The 15,000-nt window shown below is 44.8% G+C and overlaps 1 protein-coding gene across 1 annotated transcript in view; it reads right to left on the bottom strand.

Moving 5' to 3' along the window:
* dnah2 (dynein, axonemal, heavy chain 2) overlaps positions 1 to 15,000 on the bottom strand; it is a gene marked incomplete at both ends in the record, with an annotated part of 193,113 nt that overhangs the window by 142,721 nt on the left and 35,392 nt on the right. Inside the window, 4 exon segments of the mRNA XM_080860098.1 lie at positions 2,706 to 2,852; positions 3,999 to 4,213; positions 8,763 to 8,945; positions 11,317 to 11,446. Coding sequence (XP_080716224.1) covers positions 2,706 to 2,852; positions 3,999 to 4,213; positions 8,763 to 8,945; positions 11,317 to 11,446 — 675 coding nt within the window.

The following is a 15,000-nucleotide window of genomic DNA, read 5'->3' as shown; positions in this document are numbered from 1 at the left end:
CGTGTGTATACACGTGTGTGCATATATATGCATGCTGAAGGACTATCATGAAGGACACTAGGCAGAGGGAATCAGATGAGATGTGGCTGTGAAGCACACATGTGCCTCGTCGTCGTCGCTGACATACTCAAGCCTTCCCCTCTCTTCTTTCCTCTCTTCCACCCTCTCATCCTTCCTCTCTTCCACCCTCTCATCCTTCCTCTCTTCTTTCCTCTCTTCCACCCTCTCTTCCACCCTCTCATCCTTCCTCTCTTCCACCCTCTCATCCTTCCTCTCTTCTTTCCTCTCTTCCACCCTCTCTTCCACCCTCTCATCCTTCCTCTCTTCCACCCTCTCATCCTTCCTCTCTTCTTTCCTCTCTTCCACCCTCTCTTCCACCCTCTCATCCTTCCTCTCTTCTTTTTGTTTGCTTGGCCTTTGTTGTGTGCCTTTGTCTGCGCTGACATTAACATACTGCGTTAAATGCAGAGCCGTGACTGATGATAATTGGTGCTTGCTCGCCAGCTCTGCCTCAGTAACCGTCACAATAGGTGCTTCAGGCTGGAGTGGTGTGTGTATGCGTGGAGTGTGTTTGTGCGCGAATGTGTTTGTATGTGTTTGTGTGTGTGAGTGTGTGTGGTTAAGCAGTGAGTTGCTGTGGGCTCATCACAGACACGCAAGCTTATTGTAAAGTGTGTGTGAGGGGGTGGGTGGTTACTGTACGCTATTCAGTCTGCCTCCTCAATAAAGAGAGCAATGTTTTACAGAGGAGGAGGAAGGGCATGGTGGGTTTCAAAAGGCTAGGAAGAGAGGGCAAGTGTGTGAGCGTAAGTTCATGTGTGTGTTTGTGTGTGTGTGTGTGTGTGTGTGTGGTTGTGTGTCTCTTTATCTTTATGTCGATCTTCATCTATCTATATCTATTTCTATCTGTGTGTGTGTGTGTGTGTGTGTGTGTGTGTGTGCGTGTGTCTGTGAACAGTCACGTCTCATTAGTAGATGAATAGCTACTCTCTGCGCTGCAAGTGTATGTGTGTGTACGCACCTGTTGCAGTTGCACACCAGCAGTAGTAAGTTCCCTCTGAGTTTGCCAAGCTCCTCTCAACACTGGTGCATGGTTGTTTGAGTGTGTGTGTTTTCATGAGTGTGTGTGAGTGCACATTGGTGTGTTTTTATGAGTGTCTGATGTATACATACACCTGTTGCAGTCACACCCCGCCAGAAGTACATTTTCTTGGAGATTGCAAGCCCCTCTCTGCACTGGTTCACTCATGCTGAAGTGTGTATGTGTGTGTGTGTCTGTGTGTGTGTGTTAGGGATGCAACGGTACACGGTATGTTGTCAAACTGTTTGGTACACCCCCTACAGGTCAATACGCACATGTAAACTGCAGTATTATGTAGGGCTGCTCGATTATGGGAAAAATCATAATCACGATTATTTTGGTCAATATTGAAATCACGATTATTCAAACGATTAATTCTAAGTTTGAAAACATGATGCATTTATTTACTGGGAACTTTGAAATTTCCGTTAAAAATTGTATTTGTTGTGTAACCGCTATGCGTTGGAATGCGTTGAACCGTCAAGGTTGACGGATCCCCATTCAAAGTGAATGATAGGTAGCTCAGACACCTCGCAAATCCTCTCAGACATATTTTTGAGTTACAATAATGGGGGTTTGACATTGTGCAGTACTTATTTCTCTGTAACTTTAAAAAAATATAAGGTAAAAACAACCAACTTTTAGGTGCAAATGAGACCATCTACGGAGTTTGGTCACCCATCTTTATTTTTTTTTGCTTTGCTTTTGAGACGTGACCATAATCGTGATCTGATTGGCTCGAGCCTGTGCTGTCGTGAACATCTATCAACGGTCGATGCTGCCGATTGGCGGCTCACTGGCATGTCCCGCCTCCGGCTAGTGGCATATAACTTTGTGATGTCACACGCCAGTTTTTAGATTTAACTCCCTCTCGCCGCATTGAATGCTTTTTGGGGAAAGACAGTATTACGGAAATTAATCGTTTCAAGTCAATTATATGAGTTTGGAGATCGTTTGAACCAAAAATTGATATCGCGATCAAAATTCGATTAATTGCACAGCCCTAGTATTATGATACTTGATTTTCCTATAACACCCAAAACGAGCTTATTAGAATTTCTCTGGAGCCTATCAGCGCTCTGTGGACAAATAGAAGCTGGAGAAGAAAGGGGACACAATAAAACAAATTGCCTCTCAGCTCAGCTCCAATGTGAGCCCTGGCTGGAAAGAGAGAACCTAATTTGAAGCAGTCTTTCAAATTTACTGTGTGGGAACATTTCCGATTTAGTATTCAATACAATGACAAGGGTAAGATGACCGTAAACAAAAAAAGTACAGTCTGCAAACACTGCTTTGCTTTGCAGCGCCTTCATGCCATCACCCGGCTTTATCAGTAGCAGGAGGAGCAGGGACAGTCGACTCGTTGGCGAACACACAACAATCATTCGCTGATGCATTCCAACAACAATTTGCGACAAAAAAGAAAGAAACTCAAAGGGCACTTGGAGAGCGCCCCCCTATTTGCAACCCTAGTCGATGGTTTCCAACCCTGGATATAGTCACCTGATGTGTGTGTGTGTATTTGTGTGTGTGTGTGTATTTGTGTGTGTGTGTGTGTATTTGTGTGTGTGTGTGTGTGGATGTGTGTGTGTGTGTGTGTGTGTGTGTGTGTGTGTGTACGCACCTGTTGTAGTCCCGGACCACCAGCAGCACGTTCTCTCTGAGGTTGCGTAGCTCCTCGCGGCGCTGGTACACCTCGGACACGTAGTGCGGGATCTCAAACAGCAGACGCTCCCAGTAGTGGATCTCATTGAACATGTTCAACAGGCCCCTGTACAAACACACACACACACACACACACACACACACACACACACACATACACACATCCACACACACACACACACACAAACACACACACACACACACACACACACACACACACACACACACACATACACACATCCACACACACACACACACACAAACACACACACACATCCACACACACACACACACACAAACACACACACACACACACACACACACACACACACACACATACACACATCCACACACACACACACACACACACACACACACACACACACACACACACACACACACACACACACACACACACACACACAGTCGCCATTTTATGCCTGTGACGGTGCTCAAAGCCCAAACGAGTCCTTCTCCTCCAAAGCAAGAATCGCACAGGATCAAACAGCAGCTGTGTGATTGCTTGCTTGATTGCCACCGTTTAAATTGGCATTTTCAAAAATGGGGGACTAGATTATGATTTAGGGCGAGAAAAGACGAGAATAGTTAAATGATTTTGTGAAAAACTGTACACAGCTGCAGAGTTTGATGCGGAACATAAGGGTTGGGGATTGTGTGTGTGTGTGTGTGTATGTGTGTGGTATAGTGTGACAAATCCCTTTAAAAAGATGTCGGTAGGATAAGTATTTTGTTGTTGCGCTTGTTGTGTTGTGGGAGTGCGGTGAGAGAGATCGTTCCCATCTATCGTCTGTGTGTGTAAGATCTCTCCCACCAGTCAAAGTTAATGTTGGTATGGTGTGCTTATTTATGTTGTTGTGTTGCATTTGTGTGTGCGTGTATGTGTGTCAAATCCCTAAATGTGCATTATATGAAATGACATGTGTGTGTGCTTACATTTACATTTCATTAAGCCATTTAGCAGACGCTTTTATCCAAAGCGACGTACAAAGGAGAAAAACAATCAAGCTACTGGCAATAGTGTTACAATAAATACTACTTTACATAAGGAATGAAAAAGTGCAGGAATGTAACTACTGTAAGTGTGAGTTTAGTACTTGTTGGAGCAGATAGCATTAGAGGAAAGATAAGGAGAGGTAGAGGAAGGAAGAGGAAGGGAGAGAAAGTGCAAATCAGTGCTTGACAGTGAGAGGTCACAACCGTCTCTGCTCTGTGCGTAAGGTGTCCCCCCCACCTGTCGAAGTTGATGTCCAGCATGCCGTTGCGGTCCCGACTGCGCACCATGAGGGGCTGGTCCAGGCGCTTGAGGCTCTGGCGGTCCAGGGACTGGCTCCACTCGCTGAAGATGCGGCGCACCAGTTCGTCCAGTGTCTGCACCAGCTGGGCGTGGGCCAGGCACACCTCCTCACCGCTGCCTATCTGGGGCATGAAGTGGGCCCTCTGCAACACCTGGGGGGGGCAGGGGCGGGCATGGAAATCAATCATACCATCAGGCAATGGATTTTTAAATCTATTTTAAATCAATAACTTAATCAATCAATCTCTCTATCTATCTATCTATCAATACATTTATGTACCTGTGTATCTAACTAACTCTAATGGTACATCTGTCTCTGTTTCTCAAAGAGAATTTTCCACAAATGTCTGTAAAACTAATTCTGTCAGGCTCAATAGTTCTGTCTTGATCTCCCTCTCATGAGGAATGTAAACATCTTTAGCTCGTTAGCTCACATAAGCATGAGCATGTGTGCTAGGAAATGACACATAGCTCGATATGAGCCAAAGTTCTGATGCAATGATGATGGAAGAGGGCTACATACATGAATGAATTAAATTGCATGACACTGACACTTTGTATAGCAATACCAGCTGTTTTTCCCCCTCCCTTTAACCCTCCTCTGAATCTCTGACTCAGCTTGCTCTATGGATTCATGATGCACAATCCTCATTTGTATATAAGTCTTTATGTTTCTATTTAAAAGCAGCCATGCTGTTTTCTCTTTTCATCTCATACACACTTCTATTTCCCCCCTTCTTTCAGCAGGAGATCTGTAATTTGCAGGAAATGCAACATAATCATATCTGTGCACAATTAAGGAGTTCCTCTGGTCTTAATTGGGTCCCTAACGAAGCCGGAAAAGTGGAAGTTTAAACACAGCGGAGCAGCATCGCGGTTCTGTGTAAGCAAAACTTTAGGAGCTGGCTGGCGGGCTGAGCCGGAACAGCTGTGTGGAGCCGTGTGTGTGTGTCTGTGTGTGTGTGTCTGTGTGTGTGTGTGTGTGTGTGTGTGTGTGTGTGTGTGTGTGTGTGTCTGTGTGTGTGTGTGTGTGTGTGTGTGTGTGTGTGTGCGCTTCCAGAGGGCAAGGGCAGAGCACGGGCAGGGGCGGGGGGCTGGGAGAGTAATGGATGCCCGTCTCTGTGTGTTTTGAGTGTGGATGCATCTCTGCATAGTGATGACAGCAATAAACCAAGGCAGTTGTTAGGAAAGGTAATAATGGTTCATCACAGTAACTACTTGAATATTTATGACACCAAATTATATTTTGTAATGCTATTCCATTCATTTTATTATTGTTCCACCTGTGTGTACTGAATGGCACATAAAAGCATCCCTTTCTCAATGCATAGTCACTTGTGCTTATTCAGCCCTGCCCTACCCACAGCCCATAATACCCATAGTTCCATGCTCAACCTCACAGGTAATCTACACCACTCTTTCCTCTTTTTACTGCATTGTATGCAGCAGTAGTTGAAGTGGTAAGGCAATTTCATCCTTAAAACCACGGTGAAATCGAGATTTTTTCTCTCTCGCGGAGGCTTTCATGATGCACCTTCAGTCGCCACGGAAGAGTGATCTCAAGTAAGGCGTCTGAGCAGAGTTAGTCTTACTGGTGTATTTAGCTAACGTAAGAAGACATGGTTATTTTAATGTATCCGTGATATAGATGTGCACACTGTGATTCACGTCAGACTTTGACCGCTGGTTATTTTTCTATTTTGTTTGCTACCTTTGTGGATAGATCATGCATTCTCTCTCCAACTCCCTTTGTCTTAATTTCATCACACACCTCAACATTGGGACTTCAGTGCTAGTTGGGGGTTGTGTACAGTTCCTTGGGTTAAAGGCCTAGTTGGGTCTATCCCACAAATTGGAGATTCTCTCTCACCCTCTTGCTCACACCTCTCTTTAGTGTGCAACTGCACACACAAACCCAAACACAAGCTCACATCCACACACACACACGTGCAATCGTGCATGCACACACAGTGTAGTAGTTTCACTGTAAAACATACAGCTAAGGCTGTAGCACAGTGTGACAACTAGATAATTCCATCAAATTTAGTAGTTTAATTATAAAATATTAAACACCAAAATGAATGGCTGATGCCTTTATGAGGCTGATTTTATGAGACTGATTGGGTAACTTCTACAATACACTCCTATGACAGGAACAAGAATCTGCAGGCTGACAGGGTCCGTGTTAATCTCCCACTGGGCTGGATGTTAGCACGTCGGTTCTGGAAACAGCGAAGTGGGCTTAGTGGGCTCTTCAGTTCGTAATCTGGGGTAGATTTCCCAGCCTGCCTGGCGCTGTCTCAACTCACCGTGTTTAGAAATAACGGTGTTATGATTTGCTGTGTGAAAGCATTAGAGCATTCGAAATGTGTCCATGTTGCTGAGCAGTGTGACTACACACTTTTTGTGTGATACTGCTTAAAAATGCACACTGCGATACCTACAGAGATCCACATTTATATAACAGTTCATAGCTCACAGTTCAACAATTCAGGGTTTGTATCTACATTTATATGGCGGTTCATGCTCTGTGATCTTGGCTGGCCTAGTGGGCATGAATTATAGAAATTCCCTCCGTCTTTTTGTGAGCAGAAAAAGTACAATATCTTGCCATCTTCTGCAGGACTGAAGTGTGAGGGCATAAAAAAAAACCTGCATGTTCTGCTGTCATTTCTGGGGAATAGTGTGGAGTACCTGCACTAAAGGGGAACAAAAGCTCATTCTGTCACATTATTCAGATTTCATGCCAGGGTCGTATGACATCATATCCATGGCGCTGGGAAAATGTCACACGGTCCACTGCTATGCTGACTATTTTTAGGTATGAATTATATATGTTCATTTATGACAGGCTCTTGATTCCTTGCATGACTGTGTATTTGCCAACAGCATTGTGTGCTATTTCTGTTGGGAATCTAGTGATTTACGCAATACACATGCGAGGACTGTATATGGGGTGATTCATGTTTCTTATGTGTACAAGGACTGCATGTGTGATCTGTGTTTGAACGGTCTGTAGTGCCATTTTATTGCAGCTAGATCAACTCTGAACAATATTTTATTTCATACACATGGTCCAAAGTCATTAAAAAATATTTATAGGGCTAAATTATATTTGACAGGGCTAGGCCTAACACCTCATGACAAACAACATTAAACTGCATGACTTATGACTGGACATAAACATTCTACCCTTGTATAAATAATACCATTGACTTGACTGAATTTTCTGCCTCTGCTGATGTTATTGTATCCCCACCATGAGTGGTGGCTCTACTGACTACAGGCCATTCCTCTTTGGGTATTCCCTCTCGCACTTCCTGTATGGGTGGTCCAGCCTATCACAGGTGTTCTCATGTTTGACAAACATTCTGGATTCCCAGTTCCGGACTGGTCTTCACTGAGAAGGGAATCCCTGGAATGTTGCACTGGCTGTTCCATAAATGGACTGTATTAATATAGTGCTTTTCTACTCATAGACTAGTCAAAGCGCTTTACACATTAATGCCTCAGATATCTACCCATTCATACACCGATGGCAGAGGCTGCTAAGGTGGCATCTACCCATTCATACACCGATGGCAGAGGCTGCTAAGGTGGCATCTACCCATTCATACACCGATGGCAGAGGCTGCTAAGGTGGCATCTACCCATTCATACACCGATGGCAGAGGCTGCTAAGGTGGCATCTACCCATTCATACACCGATGGCAGAGGCTGCTAAGGTGGCATCTACCCATTCATACACCGATGGCAGAGGCTGCTAAGGTGGCATCTACCCATTCATACACCGATGGCAGAGGCTGCTAAGGTGGCATCTACCCATTCATACCCCGATGGCAGAGGCTATTATCTAAGTTGCCAACCTACACATTAGGAGTGGTTGGGGGTTCAGTGTCTTGCTCAAGGACACTTTGACACTTGGAGCAAATGGGATCGAACTAGCAACCTTCCAATTGCTGAACTACTCCTCTACCTCCTGAACCACTATCTCCCCCATAACACTGTTCCCTGAGACTAGGAAAAAGCCTAGCCACCATTAAACGTCCATACTATAAGGGGTAGTAATGGCTTAAAGGGTTCAACATGTTAGTGCATGTTCAGCACATTACAGTCGAGTCCACATAAAATACTGGGGTCTATGGGGTCTTGGCACATGTGTCTCATAGGGCAGCAGTGCCCAGTGGTGATGTGGTGTAGTCTTGTGTGTGTCCCACACCTCCATGGGCTTCTGGTGTGTGTGTGTGTGTGTGTGTGTGTGTGTGTGTGTGTGTGTGTGTGTGTGTGTGTGTGTGTGTGTGTGTGTGTGTGTGTGTGTGTGTGTGTGTGTGTGTGTGTGTGGGTGTGTGTTTGTGTTTGTGTGTGTGTGTTTGTGTGTGTGTGTGTGTGTGTGTATGTGTGTGTGTGTGTGTGTGTGTGTCGCTCACCTCCATGGGCTTCTGGTGTGTGTGTGTGTGTGTGTGTGTGTGTGTGTGTGTGTGTGTGTGTGTGTGTGTGTGTGTGTGTGTGTGTGTGTGTGTGTGTGTGTGTGTGTCGCTCACCTCCATGGGCTTCTGGTGTGTGTGTGTGTGTGTGTGTGTGTGTGTGTGTGTGTGTGTGTGTGTGTGTGTGTGTGTGTGTGTGTGTGTGAGTGTGTGTGTGTGTGTGTGTGTGTGTGTGTGTGTGTGTGTGTGTGTGTGTGTGTGTGTGTGTGCCGCTCACCTCCATGGGCTTGTCGATGCGGCGGCGGAGGGCTCGTGCCCAGTGGGCTAGCCCAGCGTTCTTGGGCATGTGGGGGGGCAGGTGGAAGGTCTTGCGGCTCAGCTCCTTGTTGACCAGGTTGAGCTCCTTATTGAAGAGGCTGTACACGTCCACTGTCTTACGGTCAATGGTGCGCTTGATGGCCTGACGGGAGCGAAAGGGGAGAGAGAGAGAGAGAGAGGGTGAGAGTAAAAGAAAGTGAGAGAGGTAGAGAGGGAGAAGGAATGAGATTGAATACAGGGGAAAAAATGAGAAGAGAGGAAGAGCAATGAAAAGGGATAAAAAAAAGAGTCAGAAAAATAGAGCGAGGATCTTAGAGAGGAGAAAGTGGGGGCAAGGTTTTGCAACGGATGGAGAGTGATGCACTGTAAACCCGCACAAGTTCAATGAAGTCAAAATATTTGAGGAAACTGATTGCCTTAAACCATCTGATTGATTAACTATATCAATATAAGTATCAATACTTATTTGCTCAAGTACTTAAAATTCAACTTGGACTTTAAACTATGGAGTATCTTGCAAACATATCTAGCATTTCTCATAGCTTTTATAAAGACGTGTTAGTCCAACACATCTTTGGTCAGTAATACTAATACTCATAATTCCATTATAATCATTTTAGCACTTCAGGTTCATTTCTCTTCAGAACAATGGGCACTGCTATCAGCAGGGAGGCGACACACGGACAACACAGTTATGCCATAAGACCACAACTGTGCAATATCTTTTAAGTCTGCTAATCAATGCTACTTGACCTATTAATCATTTTCACATTCAGAGCACAGGGAAATCCTGACATAATTTTTTATTTTGCCAGTGGACCTCTCCATAATGGATACCACCATCCTTCCTCTCAAAATCACTTAAAGACACATCTGTTGCTAATCTGTTCTATCTTGCATGCACACATCTTGCGTTGCCACAGTTACGGGGATAAAACAAGAAAGCGGCATTAACCCATCATCCCTAGGAGCAGGAACTCATCAATCTGACTAACGACTGCAATATAAAGGCTTCAATGGTTCCTTTGCATACATACTGAAAAAAACATTGTACATTAATTCAATTTTATTATAATGGGGACTGTTGTTTCCATGAGAACGGGTTAAATCAACACAACCCTTCTCTTTCAGATTACGAAATGTATACATGTCCTTAAGCAAAATGGGCCTGTTGACAAACAGGCACACACTGTGGGAGATTTTAAATTGGTTGATTGATTTTATATTTGACTATAAAATGAATTTATTTGAAAATGTCTGTTTCTAAGATATAGTAAATACATGTTTATCTATTATTACAAGGCACAAAATGCAGTGAGCCAATTGACAATTTGATTGTCATCCATACCTGACATACTCATGGTCGGAATCAAAGCATACCATTGAGACCCGAATTCTATTGGTATTTTAGCACAACTATTACCAAATACGCTTAAAGACGGTTAATGGCTAGGTTTTATTATTTCGATGTCCTTGCAAATGTTTACACTCAAAACAACCAAGTCACTTTTGAAACAATTTAGATTATAGAGTTAAATAGTAAATTAAATAGTTAAAGATGAAATAAATGGTCAGAGTAAGTAAAGTTTTTTAAGGATTAAGTTACAGTACGTTAAGTTTATTATTTTGTTAGACTGTTAGAGTTTACAGTGTAGGCAGGGGTGTGGCGGGGGGGGCGGGGGGGGGCTACCAAGGCATGGCGAGCGGACAAAAGAAACCAAAAAGGAAAAAACACACCAAAAAAGAGGGAGGGCACGTGGGGAGCAGGTGAGACATGGCGAGTGGCTGAAAGCTTCAGGAATCATAAAAGCTCTCAACATGGGCCAGGCCGGGAGAAACACTCCATCCACACAAAGACAGACAGAGGGAGAGAGGGAGAGGGGGAGAGAGGCGTGCTGTGTCCGAAAAAGCGAGGGGCAAGGAGGCAGGGAGGCGTCAGATCTCTAAAAGCTAACAGACGTCACACTGGGCCTTCCAACCACTCAAAAAGAAGCGCCCTCTATTTGGGCAAAAGCAAGTGCTGGTCTCTCTGTTGTGAAAGGCTCGGACAGAATCACACAAGGCAGAGAGAAGTCAATAACGTGTGGGTGAAGAAAGGGCAAAAGTGTGTCTGTGCCTGTGTGTTTTTTGTGTATGTCTACTGTGTGTGTCTTACTGTGTGATGTGTAAAAGGTATTAGGGTGTGTGTATTTGGTTGAGTGTGTGCATTCTAGTCTGTGTGTTTAAGTGAATGTGTATGTGTTTGTCTGTATGTGACTGGATGTAAGTGTGTGTCTGTGTTTGTGCGTGTGTACGAGCAAATGTGTCTATGTCTATGTCTGTGTCTGTGTCTGTGTCTGTGTCTGTGTCTGTGTCTGTGTCTGTGTCTGTGTCTGTGTCTGTGTCTGTGTATGTGTATGTGTGCGTGACTGTTTGTGAGTGTGTGCATGTCTGTGTGCGTGACTGTGTGTGAGTGTGTGCATGTCTGTCTGTGTGCGTGTGTGTGTGTGTGAGTGTGTGTAGCAGACGGAGACCTCTCGGGCAGCCAGGTGCTGGAACACATCGAGCAGCTGAACGCCCTCCTCCACCGTGTTCGTTGTCTCAAAGGCTGAGTTGATCAGATTCTGCATCATCACCTCCAGGTCCTTCACCCCTGCACGAAATCTTCTCACACACACACACACACACACACACACACACACACACACACACACACACACACACACACACACACACAAATACACACATAAATCAAACTGATAACTCAAACAAACAGACAAAAAATGCACAATGCAGGCTGCCCCTAAACAGTCCACTCCACAAAACCCATTCATGGACGCTGAACGGACATACACACAGACCCGGACAGACATGGACAGACACTCACACACTCACATACACACACACACACACACAGTGACACCCACACACAAATTGAGGCAGGGTATTGATTGGAGTGATCTCAGTATGCGGAGGCACTATGAAACACCTGCCCCCGGCACACAAGCGCAGCTGTTTGTCTTGGCAACAACATCCCAACCCTACGACCTCCACCGACCCCAATCCATCACACCAATCTGACACACACACACACACACACACACACTCACACACACACACTCACACACACACTCACACACACACACCCACACACACACACACACATCCACCCACACACACACACACACACACACACACACACACACACACACACACACACACCCACCCACACACACTCACACACACCCACCCACACACACACACACACACACACCCACACACACACACACACACACACACACACACACACACACTAACACACACCCACCCACACCCACACACACGTCGCCTTCTCTCCAAAGATGTGACATGGCTGCACAAGAGGAGGTGGCACGGTTCGGAGAGAGGGTGGAGGGGGAGTAAGGAGGTGTCAGTCTCCTGGGGTTCCTAGGTCCTCCATCTCCACTCTCACTCACTCTCTAACACCAGCACCCTTACACTCCCACATACAAGACACAAATGTACACACACACACACACCCTAAAGTACTGATACACAATGTTACACCAATGTTTATACGAACACACAAATGACTGTAAACAAATACCACCATACATGACAATTATATGCAATCGCACACATCCATGCATGGGCGCACATAAAAACACATACTTACACCCACACACCCATTACTACACAGCGACCCACACACACTCACACATACAGACACAGACATACACTCACAGAGACACACGTACACACACATACAGACATTCACCAACACATACACCATATACACCAACACTCACACACACAGAGACAGACGTAGACACACACACACACACACACACAGACACAGACACAGACACAGAGACACACACACACACACACACACTCACACACACACACACACACACACACACACACACATATCCCCTGTCCGGGACTTCTGATGGTATTCAGATGAGCTGCTAAATTGCCTGCTGTCATCAGGACTCTGAATGACAATGAGGGACACAGAGGAGTCCAGGCCCCGCAGGGAGGGAGCCACATCCAGCCTGCCCTCATTCATCTCTGCCAGTCTTCCCCACTACAAGCTCACTTTAATGGGCTGGATGCACCACGACAGACACATGACACGCACACACACACAGACCCAACACACATACACATACACATACACATACACATATACACACATCTTACCATACATATGGATATAGACAATGGTAATATATGTGAAATATATATTTCTGTATGTGTATTTGTAATTGTGTCTAATTGTGTGTGTGTGTGTGTGTGTGTATGTGTGTGTGTGTGTGTGTGTGTGTGTGTGTGTGTGTGTGTGTGTGTGTGTGTGTGTGTGTGTGTGTGTGTGTGTGTGTGTGTGTGTGTGTGTGTGTGTGTGTGTGTGTGTGTGTACTTGTGTCTTTTGTACTACAGAAGAAGGTAAATTGCTTTTACATAAATGTTCAACTCAATATGTGTTTTATGCAATAGTGTTTCTTACGGCTGAACTGCACGGTGGCATTGGTAACACTTAAGGCAGAACAAAAAAGTCAAGGCTGTCAGATCAAAAGCAGCTCAACTCAATGGAAGAGGCATTTCATCAGAGGGTGAAGCTGAGACAGAGAGAGAAGTGGACACTGAGATTACTCAGGGAGGATATTACCGGAAGACGATCAAACGCAAACACACACAGGCTCAAAAACTGCCTCGCACACATCATTGGGATGTACAGGTCATAAAAGCTGAGAAATGAATGGAACTAATCATTAACCCATTTCGATCTAAGGTGCCCTCTAAGCATTTTCTAAAACCTAAGGCACTGTTTGAAAACAACCTCTTAAAACCTGAGGGTTTTTCTGAAAAACTTGACAGAAAATTCACTTAACTCTTTATTTCTAACTGGAAAGTATTGCCTATGCCATTAACATTTAAAAAATATCTATTTCAGGTACTATTGTGAAGATGTGCTTATTGCTGTCCGGCACACCTTCAGGGATGTACGCATTGTAGCCTCCGGCAGCCAGTAAACAGAAGAACAGCTTCCTCCTCCACCATGTCTTTGAGTGATGCTGGAACTGATAATGTCTATACTATCTGATCCAGCAAATCCACATCTGAAATGTGTTGGTGGCTGGTTGTCAGAAAGTCACGCTGGTACTCCAGCCTCAGTTTGGTTGTGCTCTTGCTTCCTTCTCTTCACAGACCCCTCTTTCCCAGTGGGCTCATGGGATTTAGACAGCACCACGACAGCCTTGGTGCCTCGCCAAACACAGAGACTGAGTTTGTCCTTTGTCCTTGAGCCACTTTGAATCCATGTTTGCCCAATGGCGCTTGCTTGCTCAGCAGTTTAGCTTTTGTTTTGTTTTCTGTTAGCATGAACTGTGCCACAGGCATCTAAGTCCATGGCACTTCATATCCTGGACAGGTTCCACCTTTAGAAGTTGTCCATGGAAATGGACAGATTAGACGCACAGCAGGGGGTTGATTCATGATGACACCGTGAGCAAGACCCTTCTCCAGTGTCCTCTCACGCCCTGCGTGGACTTTTGTGGCATGGCCAATGGTGCTCTCTTTGCCATGACACATATACGTATGACCTTTTTACTTGTCATAATGTGTTAATATTATTGTTATTATTAATATTATTAGTCGTAGTAATACAACTATTAATATTAATATCAATATTGTTATTCATATTATTATCTACAGATCATTGAAAAACTGTCCCTCAACATGGCTTTAGGAGAGTTATCTGACAAAGCCAATTCAAGTCTGTCCTTGCTGGAGGCTGAAGAATGGCCATGGGGACAACAGGTATCAACTTACTGCTGGATGGAGTTTCAGTCCTTCTTTGTTCTGTTGCAAAGGAATGTGTTTTCGTCACAAGTTGCAATCACAGCTCTTGGGGGAAAATTGGCATTGCATCCTCAAGGCAGGTCGATATTTAGCCCTGGCTTTCAGCAATACTTGCTCTTACGGTGATAGCTACCTGTTCTCTGCTTTCCAGTCATCTAACAATTTTACAAACTCACCGAAATCATCCTCCTCCTAAAATAGGTTCTCTCTTCCATTGAACCTTGCCAGTGGGTCAGCAGCCACCCCATACTGTCAGTCTGAAATTGAATCGTCTAATACAGCGGTGGCGAACCTGCGGCTTATGTTATGGTGAACCATCTCATGCCATTGATGATTCAAAATGTTATTGGGTT

Source organism: Sprattus sprattus (assembly GCF_963457725.1).
Source record: "Sprattus sprattus genome assembly, chromosome: 21".
NCBI lineage: Eukaryota > Metazoa > Chordata > Actinopteri > Clupeiformes > Clupeidae > Sprattus > Sprattus sprattus.
This window is presented reverse-complemented; position numbering and strand designations above follow the sequence as displayed.